We start from the raw sequence: 15,039 nt of genomic DNA on the forward strand, positions 1-15,039 counted from the left end.
GGAGCTCCCGCTCACCTCAGAGTCCTCTTTGGCCTGCGGCAGCGCGGGGAAGGCCGGCTTGGCGAGCTCCATGGCCGGGCGCTGTCCGGGCGGGGCAGGACCCGGGGCAGGGCGGCTATTTGGGCAGCGGGGCCGCGGGCTCCGGCTCGGGAGCGGCAGGAGATGGAGGCGGCGGAGGAGGAGGCGGCGGCGGCGCGCTCAGCCGCTCGCGCCCGGCCGCCATGCTGCTGCTGCTGCTGCTGCCGCCTCTTCTTCCCTCCTCCTCCTCCTCCTCTTCCCACCTCTTCCTCCGCCCCCTCTTCCTCCTCCTCCTCCTCCCAGCCTCCCGCCCGCCCCCGGGCCCCGCTCCCCCGGCCCCCGCCCCGCTCCGCCCTCAGCGCTCTGCCCTCCTCTCGCGGGCAGCTGCCGCCGCGGTTCGTTTAATGAAGTCGCGAGCCCAAATTCAGGCTAATTCACCCCAAAGTTTCGGTAACGGGCGCTTCGCCTGTTAACGGTGAGCAGGGCCCGGCTCGGGCGCGCTCCCGCCATGGCGCGGCCATTATCGCTCCCTGTGCCGTCCTCTGACATTCCCGAGGGCTCCTTCTCCTCACACACCCGCTTCCATCTTGGCTTTATCGCCCGTGGGAATGACGCTCACGCTTTCTGTGAAATGCTGCCTCACATTTTAGCTGGCAGCGCCAAGCGGGTCATCTCTGGGCTGCCCAGGGCGGTGGTGGAGTCCCCAGCCCTGGAGGTGTCCCCGCCTGGACGTGGCCTCGGTGCTCTGGGCTTGGGACAAGCTGGGGAACAGTCGAGGTTGGACTCGATGATCCCAGAGGTGTTTTCCAAGCTAAATGACTCTGGGATCTCCAGTCAACTCCTCTTTGTGGAGGAGTGATGCCCACAGACACCTCAGTGTTGGGGCAACAACCTGCTTTTGTGCTTTTTGAGGTCCTGTGCTCTGAGAACTCCAGGAGAGCTGAAAAGGAGCTTTAGACAAGGGATGGAGTGACAGGACACAGGGAATGACTTCCCAGTGCCAGAGGGCAGGGATGGATGGGATATTGAGAAGGAATTCTGCCCTGGGAGGGTGGGCAGGCCCTGGCACAGGGTGCCCAGAGAAGCTTTGGATACCCCTGGATCCCTGGAAGTGTCCAAGGCCAGGCTGGACAGGGCTTGGAGAAACCTGGGATAGTGGAAGGTGTCCCTGCCATGGCAGGGGGCTGGAATGGGCTGGTCCTTAAGCTCCCTTCCAACCCAAACCAATTTATTTTATGAGATTTCACTTTAAGCTGCAGTTTTTCATTCCGTTGTTTTTTGGTGTCACTGGAATTTCTGAGGGAAGCTTAGTCAAAGCAAGCAAAGGCAATGGGGTGGTTGCTTAAATAAAATTGGAAGTGTCCTTTTGGTAATACTAGCCCTGGAATTTTAGTCTCATTTTTTAGTTCTAGTGCACCTTTCTGCTGTTTTTGCTAAATAAAACTTTGAGAAACCTTCAACAGTCACATTTCAGCAACCATTCCCTCAGCCAGAGGCTCAGCTCACTGTTCACATCACTCTTCTGCTCAAAAATAGACTTTTATTTCACGTTATTTTATTTCATTGTTCCCGCCTGTACGAGCTGCACTCAAAAGGGTGTTGAAACAAAACCTGAAATTTGCATCTTTACACTCCTGACACAGCCACAACAGGGAGAAAGACCTTTAACAGCCATATAAACAGGGAAATACTGTTGCCTGTCCTGTTTTAATTATTCTAGACTTTACACCATCTATTTTATCTGTGATGGGAAAGGAAATAAAACCACAGCTGTTAAAATTGCCAGGGAGATGCTGTGTGTTTCCTGGGAAGTCAAGAGGTAATCTAATGTACTTGCCTGTCAGCTGAGCAGGCCCAGAGTAATCCAATTAGGATAATTAGAAGTAGCCAGAAGTGCAATTTAGTGCATTGCTGCTCCAGTCCAACATTCAGGTGAGCTGCACAGTGCAGTGGGTCTGTGTGCACCCCTCAGGGTGGAACTGCTTGGAAAATAAAAATAAAAATAAAGCAGATGCACTTAAAACCACCACCACCTTGTTTATTTCTTAAAATAAATAAACACCAGCTCAGGTAAATCCTCTTTCCAGAATTCAGCAGCAAGTGAGTGAGCCCAGGTGGGCAGAGAGGCCAAAGGCACCTGGCTTGTGCCAGCCACAGAGTGGCCACAGGAGCAGGGCAGTGACTGCCCCTGTGCTGGAAAGGACAAAGAGGGGCTGGAGCTTGTCCAGAGAAGGGAACAAAGCTGGGAAGGGGCTGGAGCCCCAGGAGAGGCTGAGGGAGCTGGGAAAGGGCTGGAGAATTCCTGAGGGAGCTTGGAAAGGGGCTCAGCCTGGAGAAAAGGGGAAACAGAGGGAATTTCTGGCTCTGCACAACTCCCTGCCAGGAGGGGACAGCCAGGGGAGGCTCTGCTCCCAGGAAACAGGGACAGGACAAGGGGAAACGGCCTAAAGCTGTGCCAGAGGAGGTTTAGATTGGATATTAAGGAAAATTCCTTCATGGAAAGGATTGTCCAGACCCCACCAGTCCATTCTCTCTCCAAGGGTCAGGCGGCCTCTGTTTGGTATAGGAGGCACAGGACTCCAATCCTCACATCAGAGAAAAGTTGCTCCTCAAACTCAGAAGACACAAAATTCACCTCTCTGTGAGAGCAAGACACAATGTCCACCAGGATAAACAGATTTAAACAGATTTTATTCATAAACTGTTTGGGGAAAGGAGGTTTACTGATATACAAAAAGTCAAGAAATGAACTGACTTCTGTTTGTGAATCCCTTCAGGCACATTTATAAATTCCCACCATAATTGCTAAGAGAACAACACATCTCCACACATTTTTACTGAGCCTGGGCTGTAATGAACATTGCATTTCAGAATTGTACAGAAAACACACTCCTGTAGCCAACTTGCAACTAGCATTCCCAAAATTACTAGCTACATGCTACACAAACACCTTACAATGATAATCAAGAGGTACATTATTTCTCTCCTTGTTTTATGCATTAAACCAGTAGGATGTGTGCAATCAATCAAAAATTCTATGGTTAATTTACACAGGTTTGTAGTCAAGCTTGGACTCCAGCTTCTTGGAATCAGCCACTTTCCTGACAGCTTTCATGAAATCTTCCTGAACTACGAAGTCATGATCAGCACGGATTGCAAACATCCCTGGGAGGGAGGATTTAACACAAGACAGAACATGAAGTTTCACTCAAAATCAAATGAAAACACATCCAGGTTACACTGTGGGCTTTCCCATGTCTTGGATGCTGGCAAGAGGGAATTTTCCTTTCTGAACCAGGGGATTACTAAAAAGAAAACTTGTTTGAACTCTGAGTGTGTATTTACTGTGTTACTCAGCCTGCCCATTCAGGCAAACCCCAAGTGCACAAATTTCCATGTGAAAAAAGCATAAAATAGCATCAACTCTCTGAGCAGACAGGTACCAAGAGCCCTGAATTCTCTACAGAGAGGAGAAAAATGGGTACAATCCCTGTTTCTGGAATGTATCTGGTTCTAATGAGACAGTGGGACACATCATGATCAGCCAACAAGTGGCTGGCTCAGATCAGCTCAAGTGAAATGTTCCAGCAGAACGTTTTTGAGCTCCTGGGTTTAATCCACAGAGGAACAGCTCCAAGATTCAGCATTATCCAAGATTTAGCACATCCAAATGAAGAGTTAAGGAATTACCTGCTTCAGTACAGACGTTTCTCAAGTCTGCTCCGTTGAAGCCATCCGAAAGCTTCACGATTGCTTCATAATCTGTTCATAAAACACCAATGCCCGTTAGGAATAAATCACCCTTCCCGTTAGGAATGCCAATAAAATACAGATCCAGCTACCAAACTTGGATTTCAGTGCAAACAGAGAGCTACCCACTGGGCTGATAAATTAACTGGAATCAGCAGCTGTATCAGCCCTTCCATTAAAACAGAAATGTGTGGCAGCCAAAAGCTCATGTTATACAATTAAATCCCTAAGTTACCAACTTGTGGTTACAACAATCAACATGAAGTGCAAAAGCTCCATCAAAGCAATGTTCTTATCATTTAAATGCTTTAAAAACCCAGAAAACTTATCTCCAAGTGGTCATAAATCAGTCCCTTTCCACTTCCAACACTCCATCTAATAAAGGCACTTAGTGTCTTAATATATTAAGCCTGATATTTTATGCACATATATTTACTGAAAGAGTGGCCATGGTTATAATTCAGTGGAATTCAATTTCTAAACCACTCTTGAGCCTCCGGCAAGTTCTGATTTTTGCAAGGCTGCTCATTAAAATTATCAACTCCCTGGAAAACTTTTCAGTTTCCCTTCTGTATAAAATTCAAAACATTTGAACTGAATGTTTTTATCTCAAGAATCTAAAAGCTCCTAAAGAAGAGATAATCTTCAGCTGTATTTTAATTCCATGTAGTAGAATGTCATATAAAAAATTATTTTCATAACTGGAAAGTTAAAAAAACATCAGGAAGGAGAATGAACAAAGTTGAACAGTGCAAGGTTTGTGAGTTTAGGGTTCTCAGCAGACACCAGGATTGAAGCAGGAGAATCTCATGCTGGAACTTGAGCAAATCCTTATCTTTGGATTTTAATCCAATTTCCACCTCACTCTGCTGCTAAATTCAGGCCTTCCTTTTGGGCTATCAAAGCTGAGCATCACAGTCTTTCCACATCACATGCAGGAATTTAGCAAGGGCCTGACACGTCACCTTGCTGAATGGCACAAGGAATGACCCCAGCCTCTTCCACCCCAGTGCCAAAGACAGGAGAACAGCATGAAGTAGAATCCCAGAATCCTACAATGGTTTGGGTTGGAGGAGACCTTCAGGATCATCTTCCAAGCCCTGCCATGGCCAGGGGCACCTTCCACTTGCTCCAGGCCTCATCCAACTGGGCCTGGGACACTTCCAGGGATCCAGGGGCAGCCACAGCTTCTCTGGGCACCCTGTGCCAAGGCCTGCCCACCCTCACATCAGGAATTCCTTCTCAATATCCCATCCATCCCTGCCCTTTGGCAGTGGGAAGCCATTCCCCCTTGTCCTGCCACTCCATGCCTCATAAAAAGTCTCTCTCCAAGAACTTTACCTCAGGCTCACGATTTGCTTTGGAGCTCCTTCTGTCTCTTAGCCTGCAGTCACGTGCAGGTTTAAGCCAACACTGCTGCTAAGAAAAGCAATGCCCACCCCTGGCCCTCCCCCAGCTCGCTCCTGCTGTCCCTGGGCTGAGCTGCAGCTGTTGATGCAGCCAGATGGTGACCGGGATCAGCTCCAGGGGCTGCAGGAATCGCTGCTGTCAGCACAGAGGGGGCGGGGGTGGCACGGGGCCCTGGGGCACTGCTGCACTCCCAGGCAGCCAGCGCTGATTTAAAGGCAAATCCCAGCCCCAGTTTCCTCCAGGAAAGCTGGGAGGAGTCACTGGGAAAGCAGGACTCTGGGCAGCTCAGAGTAACACAGTCCTTAAATAAACCTTCCCCATTTTGCCCTATTGTTCTCCCCTTACACTCCTGAGAGAACGATCCATGCCACTACCAGACAATTTTGCTTATGCCATCTCCAAACTCTGAGGTTTCTCCCTGACTTTTAATGATTGTTGCTTTCACGCTTCCTCATTAACACTATTTCTTTCATTGAGGGGTGAATGAAAACACTCTTTACTTGCACTCAGCCGTTTCATTAGAAACACGAACTGCCTGATGAGAACCACGTTGATTTTCCAGTTTCCAGCTGGGCTCCAAGGGTTTATACTGGGTTTTCCTTTTCAAAGACTTAACAGTTCAATCAGGATGCATTAAAAAATAAAACAAGTAGAATTCTGAGAGGGGAAGCTGTGTGGGCAGTGTAAAGGTGGGAATACAGTCAGAATCACTGTAACAACTCACCCTGTTCCCATCTCTACAAACAGCAGCAGGAATGACAGCCAGGGAACTCCTACTTACCTATCTCACCGTGTTTAGTGATAGGACCTGCATGAATCTTCAAAATATCTAATCTGGCTTGTTCATTTGGTAGATCGATATCTAGGAAGAATTACAGCTTCAATAAAAACAGAAACCCACAATTCCCGTGGATTACACCCTCCTTCCAGCCACTGGGAAGCAGAAACTCACGGATTTTTCTATCCAGCCTTCCGGGCCGCAGCAGGGCAGGGTCCAGGGTGTCAGGTCTGTTGGTAGCCATGATCATTTTAACTCTGTGCAGAGTGTCAAATCCATCCATCTGATTCAACAACTAACAGGGAACAGAACTTTGGTTTTTAAACAACCCCAAATCTTCCCTGTCTGATTTGTTTTCCTGCCTAACTATTCTTCATCAAGATGAAAAGCTCTGAAGTTAAAAAAAAATCCTACAAGGCCTTGAGCTCCCTGAATATTCCATCCCAAGCAATGAAGGGCTGAAGAGAGACACTGAAAATGCTTTGCCCAGAGAAAAGGACATTGAGCAAAGCTGAGCTCAAACGTGAAACACTTGACTAAAACAATGAGACAAAGAAAATATTGCAAGGACTAAAGGAGCCAGTGGCTGCCTGACACATTTGGATTGTAGAGCACCAAGGCCAGGACATTCCAATTAGACTTGAAGAACAGCCTCTGGAATACTAATCCACACACAGGAGGGCGTTTCATTGTGAACACTCAAAGCACTTGCTCTTTGATCACAGTGATTTAATTCTCTGTGGAAGGCAGACATTCTTTTGAACCAGGCAAACTGTTTGCAAACACAGGCCAAGGAAGGTTCTCATTAGCTTCAGAATTCCTAATTGTCAGCAGTGGTTTTAATATTCTCTTCACACAACCCAGTTTATCAAAGCAATTAATACAGAAACAAAGAAATACAAATGTTCCTCCTAGCTTTGAAAATCCAGCTGAACAGTCCAAAAAATGTTATGGACTGGGTGTTTCTGGGACTAAAAGAGACAGGAAGGGGGGGTTCTCTAAACCTTCAAAGATGCAGGGAGCAGCAGTAAGCAAAAGAAAATATCACAAATGATTTCAGCAATTTAAAAGATTCAGTTTGTCTCCACACTGAACTCATGGCTGAGTCACCAGGATGTGCAGCTGCCTTTTGTGAAAGCAGCACTTAGTTCACTTCTAGTTTGAGATTATTAACCCAGAAAAGGTTCTACAAAACCAGATCCCAGGTAACAAATCACACCTGTATTATTATTTAATGTGGCTGTTCAGGCCACAGTCAGGAACTGGACACTCACCTCCATCAGAGTCCTCTGAATTTCTCTATCAGCTGATGTGCCTTCGGAAAAGCGGCGCCCACCTGCAGCACACCAAACCCATCAGCTCTGCTGCTTGATTTTTGCCTTTTAATCAGGGGGAATTGGCTTTATAGCCGACTCCAGCCCTAAAAGGAGAGCCCAGCCACCCCTCAGGCCATGAGCCTTACCAATAGCATCGATCTCATCCATGAAAATGATGCAGGGCTGATGATCTCTGGCATAATTGAACATCTCTCGGATCAGCCGAGCGCTCTCGCCGATGTATTTGTCCACAATGGAGCTGGACACCACCTTGGGAAGGACAGAGGATGTGGATGAGGAGACTGAAGAGCAAACAGACCCAATGTGTGTGGGGGCACTGCCATTACACACCTTGAGGAAGTTGCAATCCAGCTGGCTGGCAACTGCTCTGGCCAAAAGGGTTTTTCCTGTACCTGGACAGACAATAAAGCTGTTTAATTACTAACTCAACACTGCCTGGAGGGAAGGAAGGAGGGGAAGAAGGAAAGGGGGAAAAGGAAAGGGGAAGAAGGAAAGGGTGAAAAGGAAAGGGCGAAAGGGAAAGGGGGAAGGGGAAAGGGAAAGGGGGAAGGGGAAAGGGAAAGGGGGAAGGGGAAAGGGAAAGGGGGAAGGGGAAAGGGAAAGGGGGAAGGGGAAAGGGAAAGGGGGAAGGGGAAAGGGAAAGGGGGAAGGGGAAAGGGAAAGGGGGAAGGGGAAAGGGAAAGGGGGAAGGGGAAAGGGAAAGGGGGAAGGGGAAAGGGAAAGGGGGAAGGGGAAAGGGAAAGGGGGAAGGGGAAAGGGAAAGGGGGAAGGGGAAAGGGAAAGGGGGAAGGGGAAAGGGAAAGGGGGAAGGGGAAAGGGAAAGGGGGAAGGGGAAAGGGAAAGGGGGAAGGGGAAAGGGAAAGGGGGAAGGGGAAAGGGAAAGGGGGAAGGGGAAAGGGAAAGGGGGAAGGGGAAAGGGAAAGGGGGAAGGGGAAAGGGAAAGGGGGAAGGGGAAAGGGAAAGGGGAAAGGGAAAGGGGGAAGGGGAAAGGGAAAGGGGGAAAGGGAAAGGGAAAGGGGGAAGGGGAAAGGGAAAGGGGGAAGGGGAAAGGGAAAGGGGGAAGGGGAAAGGGAAAGGGAAAGGGAAAGGGAAAGGGGAAGGGGAAAGGGAGAGGGGGAAAGGGAGAGGGGGAAAGGGAGAGGGGGAAAGGGAGAGGGGGAAAGGGAGAGGGGGAAAGGGAGAGGGGGAAAGGGAGAGGGGGAAAGGGAGAGGGGGAAAGGGAGAGGGGGAAAGGAGAGGGGGAAAGGGAGAGGGGGAAAGGGAGAGGGGGAAAGGGAGAGGGGGAAAGGGAGAGGGGGAAAGGGAGAGGGGGAAAGGGAGAGGGGGAAAGGGAGAGGGGGAAAGGGAGAGGGGGAAAGGGAGAGGGGGAAAGGGAGAGGGGGAAAGGGAGAGGGGGAAAGGGAGAGGGGGAAAGGGAGAGGGGGAAAGGGAGAGGGGGAAAGGGAGAGGGGGAAAGGGAGAGGGGGAAAGGGAGAGGGGGAAAGGGGAGAGGGGGAAAGGGAGAGGGGGAAAGGGAGAGGGGGAAAGGGAGAGGGGGAAAGGGAGAGGGGGAAAGGGAAAGGGGGAAAGGGAAAGGGGGAAAGGGAAAGGGGGAAAGGAAAGGGGGAAAAGGAAAGGGGGAAAAGGAAAGGGGGAAAAGGAAAGGGGGAAAAGGAAAGGGGGAAAAGGAAAGGGGGAAAAGGAAAGGGAAAGAAACAGGGAGAAAAAGGAGAAAGTAAAATTAAAAAAAGGAAAGGAAAAGGGAAAAAAGGAAAAAGGGAAAGCAAAAACCAAAGATGAGATAGAGGAGAGAGAAGAGAGAAAAAAGAAAAAAAAAGAAAAAGGAAAAAGAAAGAAAATAGAAAAATGAAAAAGAAAAAAGGAAAAAATAAAAATAAAAATGGAAAGAAGGAGAAACAAAGAAGGCTCTTGCCACAGTCTGGAAGCAACAACCAAACACTTACTGCCCTTTGCTGAGACTCACCAGGGGGGCCATAGAGCAGGCAGCCTTTTGGAGGGATAATTCCCACACGCTGGAATAATTCTGGGTTTGTAAGTGGCAGCTCAATGACCTGTGAAGGGACAGAAAACAAACTGAGCCTCTGAGTTTTAAAACAGTCAGTGATGCACCTGCCAGCCTGTTTCTCATGTATCTGCATTCTTATTTATTGGCAGCATTTTTGTGTGAGAAATAGTTTAATAAGGAAATGTCAGAGATCCTGTAGATTCTATAGATTCATTCTCCTGCCCTGGGTCTGCAATGGCTGCTTCCTGTCAATGCTCTTTGCTCAAATCACATCCCTACTTCCCAATTCCACTCCCCAGAGCAATCCTGGTAGCTTTTGAGCAAAAATCCAGTCTGCTTTGCTCCCACTTGACTTCAAGGCACTCCCACAGTCTAAAGGGTCTTGGATCCTTTAAACCCTCTTCCCTAAGGGATTATCTTCATTTTAATCCCAATCCAAGCACTTTAAATGAAACATGGAAAGCACTGATCTGAGAGGATCCTTGAACAGCCCCATGCTGGTGGAGGACAAACATCAGAAAGGTGCTTTTGCCCTGAAAAGCTTCACTGAGAGAATTGTTTAGGATCTGATGGGGGGTTTGAGGCACTGGTTACCTCCCGTAATTCTCGGATTTGTTCTGACAAGCCTCCGATCTCAGAGTAGGAAACGTCTCCTGGGTCTTCATGAGACATGTTATAAACCAGTGGATCCACTTCCCTGGGCAAGTATCTGGAACACAAGAGTTGAGAGGAGATATTTTTATTGTGTAGATACATTTATAAATTCATGAAGTTATTCCCATAAATTTTACAGCAATATGAACATAATTTCTTCCCTTCCCAGTTTACATGCTGAAAAAAACAGAATAACCCCCAAACCTAGCAAACTTTTTAAAGTTTTAACACACAGCTTAAAACATGGCTGAAAATACTGCAATTATTTTTCTAAAGAAGAACCAATTTCTTTTTAAATCATATAAAACAGATATACAAGTCTTCCCTCAGAGTAACAGTCCTTACTTAAGCACTGCTTTGCAGAGAATGTTTACAAAATATTGCAGAAGTGATTATTCAAGTCTTTGTGAAATGTTTTTCTTCCTTTTTATGATAAGAAGAGAAAAATCCTACCTCATAATAGTCAGAGTGGTCATGTCCAGAGCAACTCTTGTCCCTGGCTTCAGCTTACTCTTGTCAAGCTAGTCCCAAAAAAAGGAATTCTATTAGAACCCCACTCCCAACACAATCCCTGATTTTAGCCAAGATGTTCACTGGAGTTTGCACTCCTTTCTCCATCACACACAAGAAAAAACAAGGCTAGAGAGTGACACACCAAGCAGCCATTAACTTATCTCCACTATTTTTAAAATGAAGACTGTTTTCTAGTCCATCATTAATTTTTAATTTTACTGCTGTCAATCTGACTGGATCAGTGGGATCTAATCCTCCCCTCTCCTCCACACAGGAACAGCTGTTTCAGAATAAATAAACAACCCTCACAAAAAGTTGAACATTTTCCTGTGTCATTGCCTCCCCTCTTTGAAGTCAGCTGTTCAATTATTGCTCTTTCACCTCAGATGCCTCCTCACCTGCCTCAGCAACTTTTGTCTGCTTATTCCATTTTGATGGGATTTTTAAACACATTCCAGTACATCCTACTGATTTTTGCTGGAATTAAGGGAGGATTTTGACAATCCTTTTCCAGGACTGCTGGAAGTTTCCCATTGTACCTGCTGGGGGATTTATAAGGTCCCTTGTCACGTGGGTTCTTGACCCTCTGGAAGGGTTTAGGATCAAGCTGTTCCCCCTCCTTTACTGGGGTCACTACTAAGGCCCCTCTTTCCAGCTTTCTTATCCAAAAGAACTTTGTAACAGCTTGGAATTCTCTCAGATTCAACTCTGCCCAACAGACTAAAAGTTATTTTGAAGTTTATTTGTGAGAAAAAAAAAACAAAGAGGAACCACTTGACCTTCTTAACTAATGCACTTGAGATAGGGAAGTAATTTTGTTCCCACTTAAACAGCCTTGCTCTCCTCCCTCCTGAGCAGCAGCAGCTCAGCCATGAGGGCTTTGATCAAAACTCGTCCTTCTAGTCTGGGAGAAATTGTTTGTCTTTGATATTTTGACATTTTGAAAACAATCAGGGCTATTTTATTTTTTTTTTTGAGCCTCTGGTACCAAATCAAGGATCTTTTAAGATAAAAGGGTGTTTTTAGTGAAGAATAAATTCCAAAGTGCTGGTTCATCCAAGGACAACCTATTCCTTAGGATTCACCTCTGTTTCAACACAGAACAGCAAGATTACCTCACATGCCCCAGAGAGGGATGAAGTTTACTTATGTCCCAAAATTCTGCAGTGAACATCAGTTTCTCACCAGAAAGATGAAAAAAAATAAGATATGGATAAAGATAATGGCTTTAAACAGACAGAGGGTAGGCTTAGATGTGATATTGAGAAGAAATTCCTGGCTCTGAGGGTTGTGAGGCCCTGGCACAGGGTGCCCAGAGCAGCTGTGGCTGCCCCTGGATCCCTGGAAGTGTCCAAGGACAGGTTGGACAGGGCTTGGGATAGTGGAAGGTGTCCCTGCCCATAGTAGGGCTGGAATGGGATGAATTTTAAGGTCCTTTCCAGCCCAAACTATTCCATTATTATGATATACACTGAAATAACATGAAAACTAAAGCTCAGCACTGCGACAGCAACAGTCCCAGCAACAAGGACATTACACAATTATCAATTTTCATCATAATTAATTTTCTGAGAGCCCAAGATCAGGCAGGACAGAATTTTGACTCAAAAAAAAATCATAAAACACATGCAAGATCCTGGGAACACTGTGGATTATTTTGTCTCCACCAGGAAATTACACTGCTACCACTGCACAGGGAGAGGGAAGCAGGTACCAGTGTAAAACAGTGATGTGCACATTAAAGAAGAAAAAACCACCCCACTAAGAACCCAGTGGATGAAAAGCAATGCTAATATTCCAGACCAAAGCAAATTTTTAATGAATATTCGCACAGACCAATTACCTGACGGCGACAGCCAACCACGTATCTTGGTCCATTTGTAGCCTTCACAATGACTGGAGAAAGAAAATGAGAGAAAAAACCCAAATTTACTCAATTCATCCTCTGAGTTGTGATTCTGAACTATCCAGTGTGTTTTTCTGACAATAATCTGATCACTAATACTTTAATTCTTTACTTCTCCATAACTAACAAGATTTAAACTTGAAAAGCTTATTATTATTTTGTTCCATGCCAGGTTGGACAGGGCTTGGAGCAGCCTGGGAGAGTGGAAGGTGTCCCTGCCCCTGGCAGGGGTTGGAATGAGATGGGCTTTAAGGTCTCTTCCAACCCAAACCACCCCATGGTTCCATGATTTTCACAATCTCAGAGAATAGAACAGTTCAGTGTACTTACACTTCTCCTCTGTCAGCTGTTTAAGAACCTCACCAACAATCTGTCAAAGAGTAAATACAGCATTAGCCTCAAGAGAAATTAACACTGCAGGACTCAGACACACTGCAACCCATCCCTAACCTATCATGTCAAAGCCCCTGTTTGTTTTACCTGGACTGTTCCCACTTTCTCTTTCATTGATGCAAAACCTTCCAGACAGATTCACTGTCAACAAGCAGCACAGGATGCCAACACCTCGCTTCCCTCACGTACCTGCCCAACGCTCTGCAAGGCCTTGAGATCATTTTCTGACTTCTCATACTGCTTGGTGAGTTCTTTCAGCTGTTCTCTTACTAGAAGAGGAAAGAAACACGGGATTTTGTTAACCTTCAACCCCACAAGAGCACGGGACCAGAGCCTTTTCCAACAGCAAAGCTGCAGGTAGAGTGAGACTGGGGGACCAGTAAGGACCCTTGAGCTAATGTGAAGAAGGGAACAGAGCTGGGGAAGGGTCTGGAGTATCAGGTGCTGCTGAGGGAGCTGGGAAGGGGCTGGAGAATTGCTGAGGGAACTGGGAAGGGGCTGGAGAATTGCTGAGGGAGCTGGGAAGGGGCTGGAGAATTGCTGAGGGAGCTGGGAAGGGGCTGGAGAATTGCTGAGGGAGCTGGGAAGGGGCTGAGCCTGGAGCAAAGGAGGCTCAGGGGGCCCTTGTGGCTCTGCACAAGTCCCTGGCAGGAGGGGACAGCCGGGGGGGTCGGGCTCTGCTCCCAGGGAACAGGGACAGGACAAGGGGAAACGGCCACAAGTTGTGCTAAGGTAAGTTTAAATTGGGTATTAGGGAAAATTTCTTCACGGAAAGGGTGGTCAGTCATCGGGGAAAGGCTGCAGAGGAAGATACTGGAGTCTCCATCCCTGGAGGTGTCCAAGGAATGATTGGACGTGGCACTCAGTGCTCTGCTCTACTGACAAGGTGGTGACAGTCACAGGATGGTCTCGCTGATGCCAAACATCTTTAAAAACTTAAATGATTCCGTGATTCTGCGATCCTCCGGAGCCCTCCCAAGGGCACCGGGACCCAGCCGCGGCGCTGGCAGCGCCCACCCCCGTCCACCCCCGCTCCCCGGGGCCCGGCCAGGCCCATGACGAAGCGCGGGCAGCGCCGCGGCCACCGCTCTCCCTTCTCTGGGCTCCGCGGGGCGCTCAGCGACGCCCACCCCCCATCCCCTCACCGCCCGCCGTGCCCGCGCTCACACTCCTTGAGGCGGCCGTCGATCTCCTTGTGCTCCAGCAGCTTCTTGCGGTAGTCCTGCAGCGCCTTGTCTCTGGGGTCCGCCATGATGAGCAGCGGCCGCTCGCGGGGAATGCCGGGAAGGGCCATGGCGGCGGGGGGGCGCTCCCGCCCGGCCCTGGGCGCGGCGCAGCGCCCCCTGCTGGCGCGGAGGACCGCGGCTGTCGCGACAGGCGGCTGCTGTCGTGAGGGGCCGCGAGTGTCGCTGATATCGACTACGGTGGGCACGGGCTGTGTCAGCGCTCAGAGGCCGCAGCATGGGGTAAAGAGCGGCCGCGGAGTGTGGCTGGAGGTGGAAGGGTGAGGAGGTGCGGGGAGACCTGATGGAGGTCAAGGAATCGTGGAATGGTTTGGGTTGGAAGGGACCCTGAAATTAATTCCACCCCTGCCATGGCAGGGACACCTTCCCCTGTCCCAGGCTGCTCCAAGCCCTGTCCAGCCTGGCCTTGGACACTTCCAGGGATCCAGGGGCAGCCACAGCTTCTCTGGGAATTCCATCCCAGCCCCTCACCACCCTCCCGGCCAGGAATTCCTTCCCAATATCCCATCCATCCCTGTCCACTGGCAGCGGGAAGCCAAGAAAAATGTGGGGGTTTCACTCCTGTCCCTTGGGGTGTCCCCATGGCTCTGCAAGGGAGCCAAAGACCAGCAGCTCCCCCAAATCCTGCTTGACCCCAGGAGCTCATCCCAAAGCGTATTCCAGGGAAGGCTGGGGCATGGGAAGCGCTTCTGGCTGCTGTCACTGCCGGGCAGGGATCAGACACCTTTTCCTCATGCTCTGCCTCAAAGTGGATGTGCTTTCAGTGAAACCTAGAAGGTTTGGTGTCCGAGAATACCAGAGTGATTTGGGCTTAAAGGGACTTCCATGATCTCGTGGATGTCAAATTATCTCATTCCAACCCCCTGCCATGGGCAGGGACACCTTCAATTATCCCAGACTGCTCCAAGCCCCATCCAGCCTGGCCTTGGACACTTCCAGGATGGGGCAAAATAATAAGCTTTTGTAATTTAAATCTGCTTAATGATTTTGAGAAGCAAAATATTAAAGTACTGGTGATCAGGTTATTTGCA

General features: G+C 48.5%; 2 protein-coding genes and 1 long non-coding RNA gene across 4 annotated transcripts in view; 1 reads left to right on the plus strand and 2 right to left on the minus strand.

Moving 5' to 3' along the window:
- Positions 1–311, minus strand: part of STYX (serine/threonine/tyrosine interacting protein) — a 14,292-nt gene extending 13,981 nt beyond the window's left edge. The window contains exon 1 of one of the 2 annotated variants that reach the window (XM_058829248.1): positions 16–305. In XM_058829248.1, coding sequence (XP_058685231.1) covers positions 16–72 — 57 coding nt within the window. In that variant the 5' untranslated portion in view covers positions 73–305. Of the gene's footprint in view, positions 1–15 lie in introns of both variants that reach the window. The other variant, XM_058829247.1, reaches the window with a different exon arrangement.
- The window catches only part of LOC131574648 (uncharacterized), a 12,003-nt gene extending 8,652 nt beyond the window's left edge, over positions 1–3,351 (plus strand). The window contains exon 2 of the long non-coding RNA XR_009276552.1: positions 3,073–3,351. This is a non-coding gene — a long non-coding RNA (uncharacterized LOC131574648). The remainder of the gene's footprint in view (positions 1–3,072) is intronic.
- Positions 2,691–14,064, minus strand: PSMC6 (proteasome 26S subunit, ATPase 6). The gene is made up of 14 exons (XM_058829242.1): positions 13,932–14,064; positions 12,954–13,033; positions 12,702–12,741; positions 12,309–12,361; positions 10,406–10,473; positions 9,893–10,007; positions 9,257–9,344; positions 7,624–7,685; positions 7,419–7,542; positions 7,231–7,292; positions 6,131–6,251; positions 5,960–6,040; positions 3,709–3,780; positions 2,691–3,183 (listed from the first exon to the last, which is right to left on the minus strand). Exons 1-14 carry the CDS (start codon positions 14,056–14,058, stop codon positions 3,065–3,067), a joined length of 1,212 nt encoding a protein of 403 aa, XP_058685225.1. The 5' UTR covers positions 14,059–14,064; the 3' UTR covers positions 2,691–3,064.
- Between the last annotated feature and the right edge of the window lie 975 nt (positions 14,065–15,039).

This window comes from Poecile atricapillus, chromosome 1 (genome assembly GCF_030490865.1).
Source record: "Poecile atricapillus isolate bPoeAtr1 chromosome 1, bPoeAtr1.hap1, whole genome shotgun sequence".
NCBI lineage: Eukaryota > Metazoa > Chordata > Aves > Passeriformes > Paridae > Poecile > Poecile atricapillus.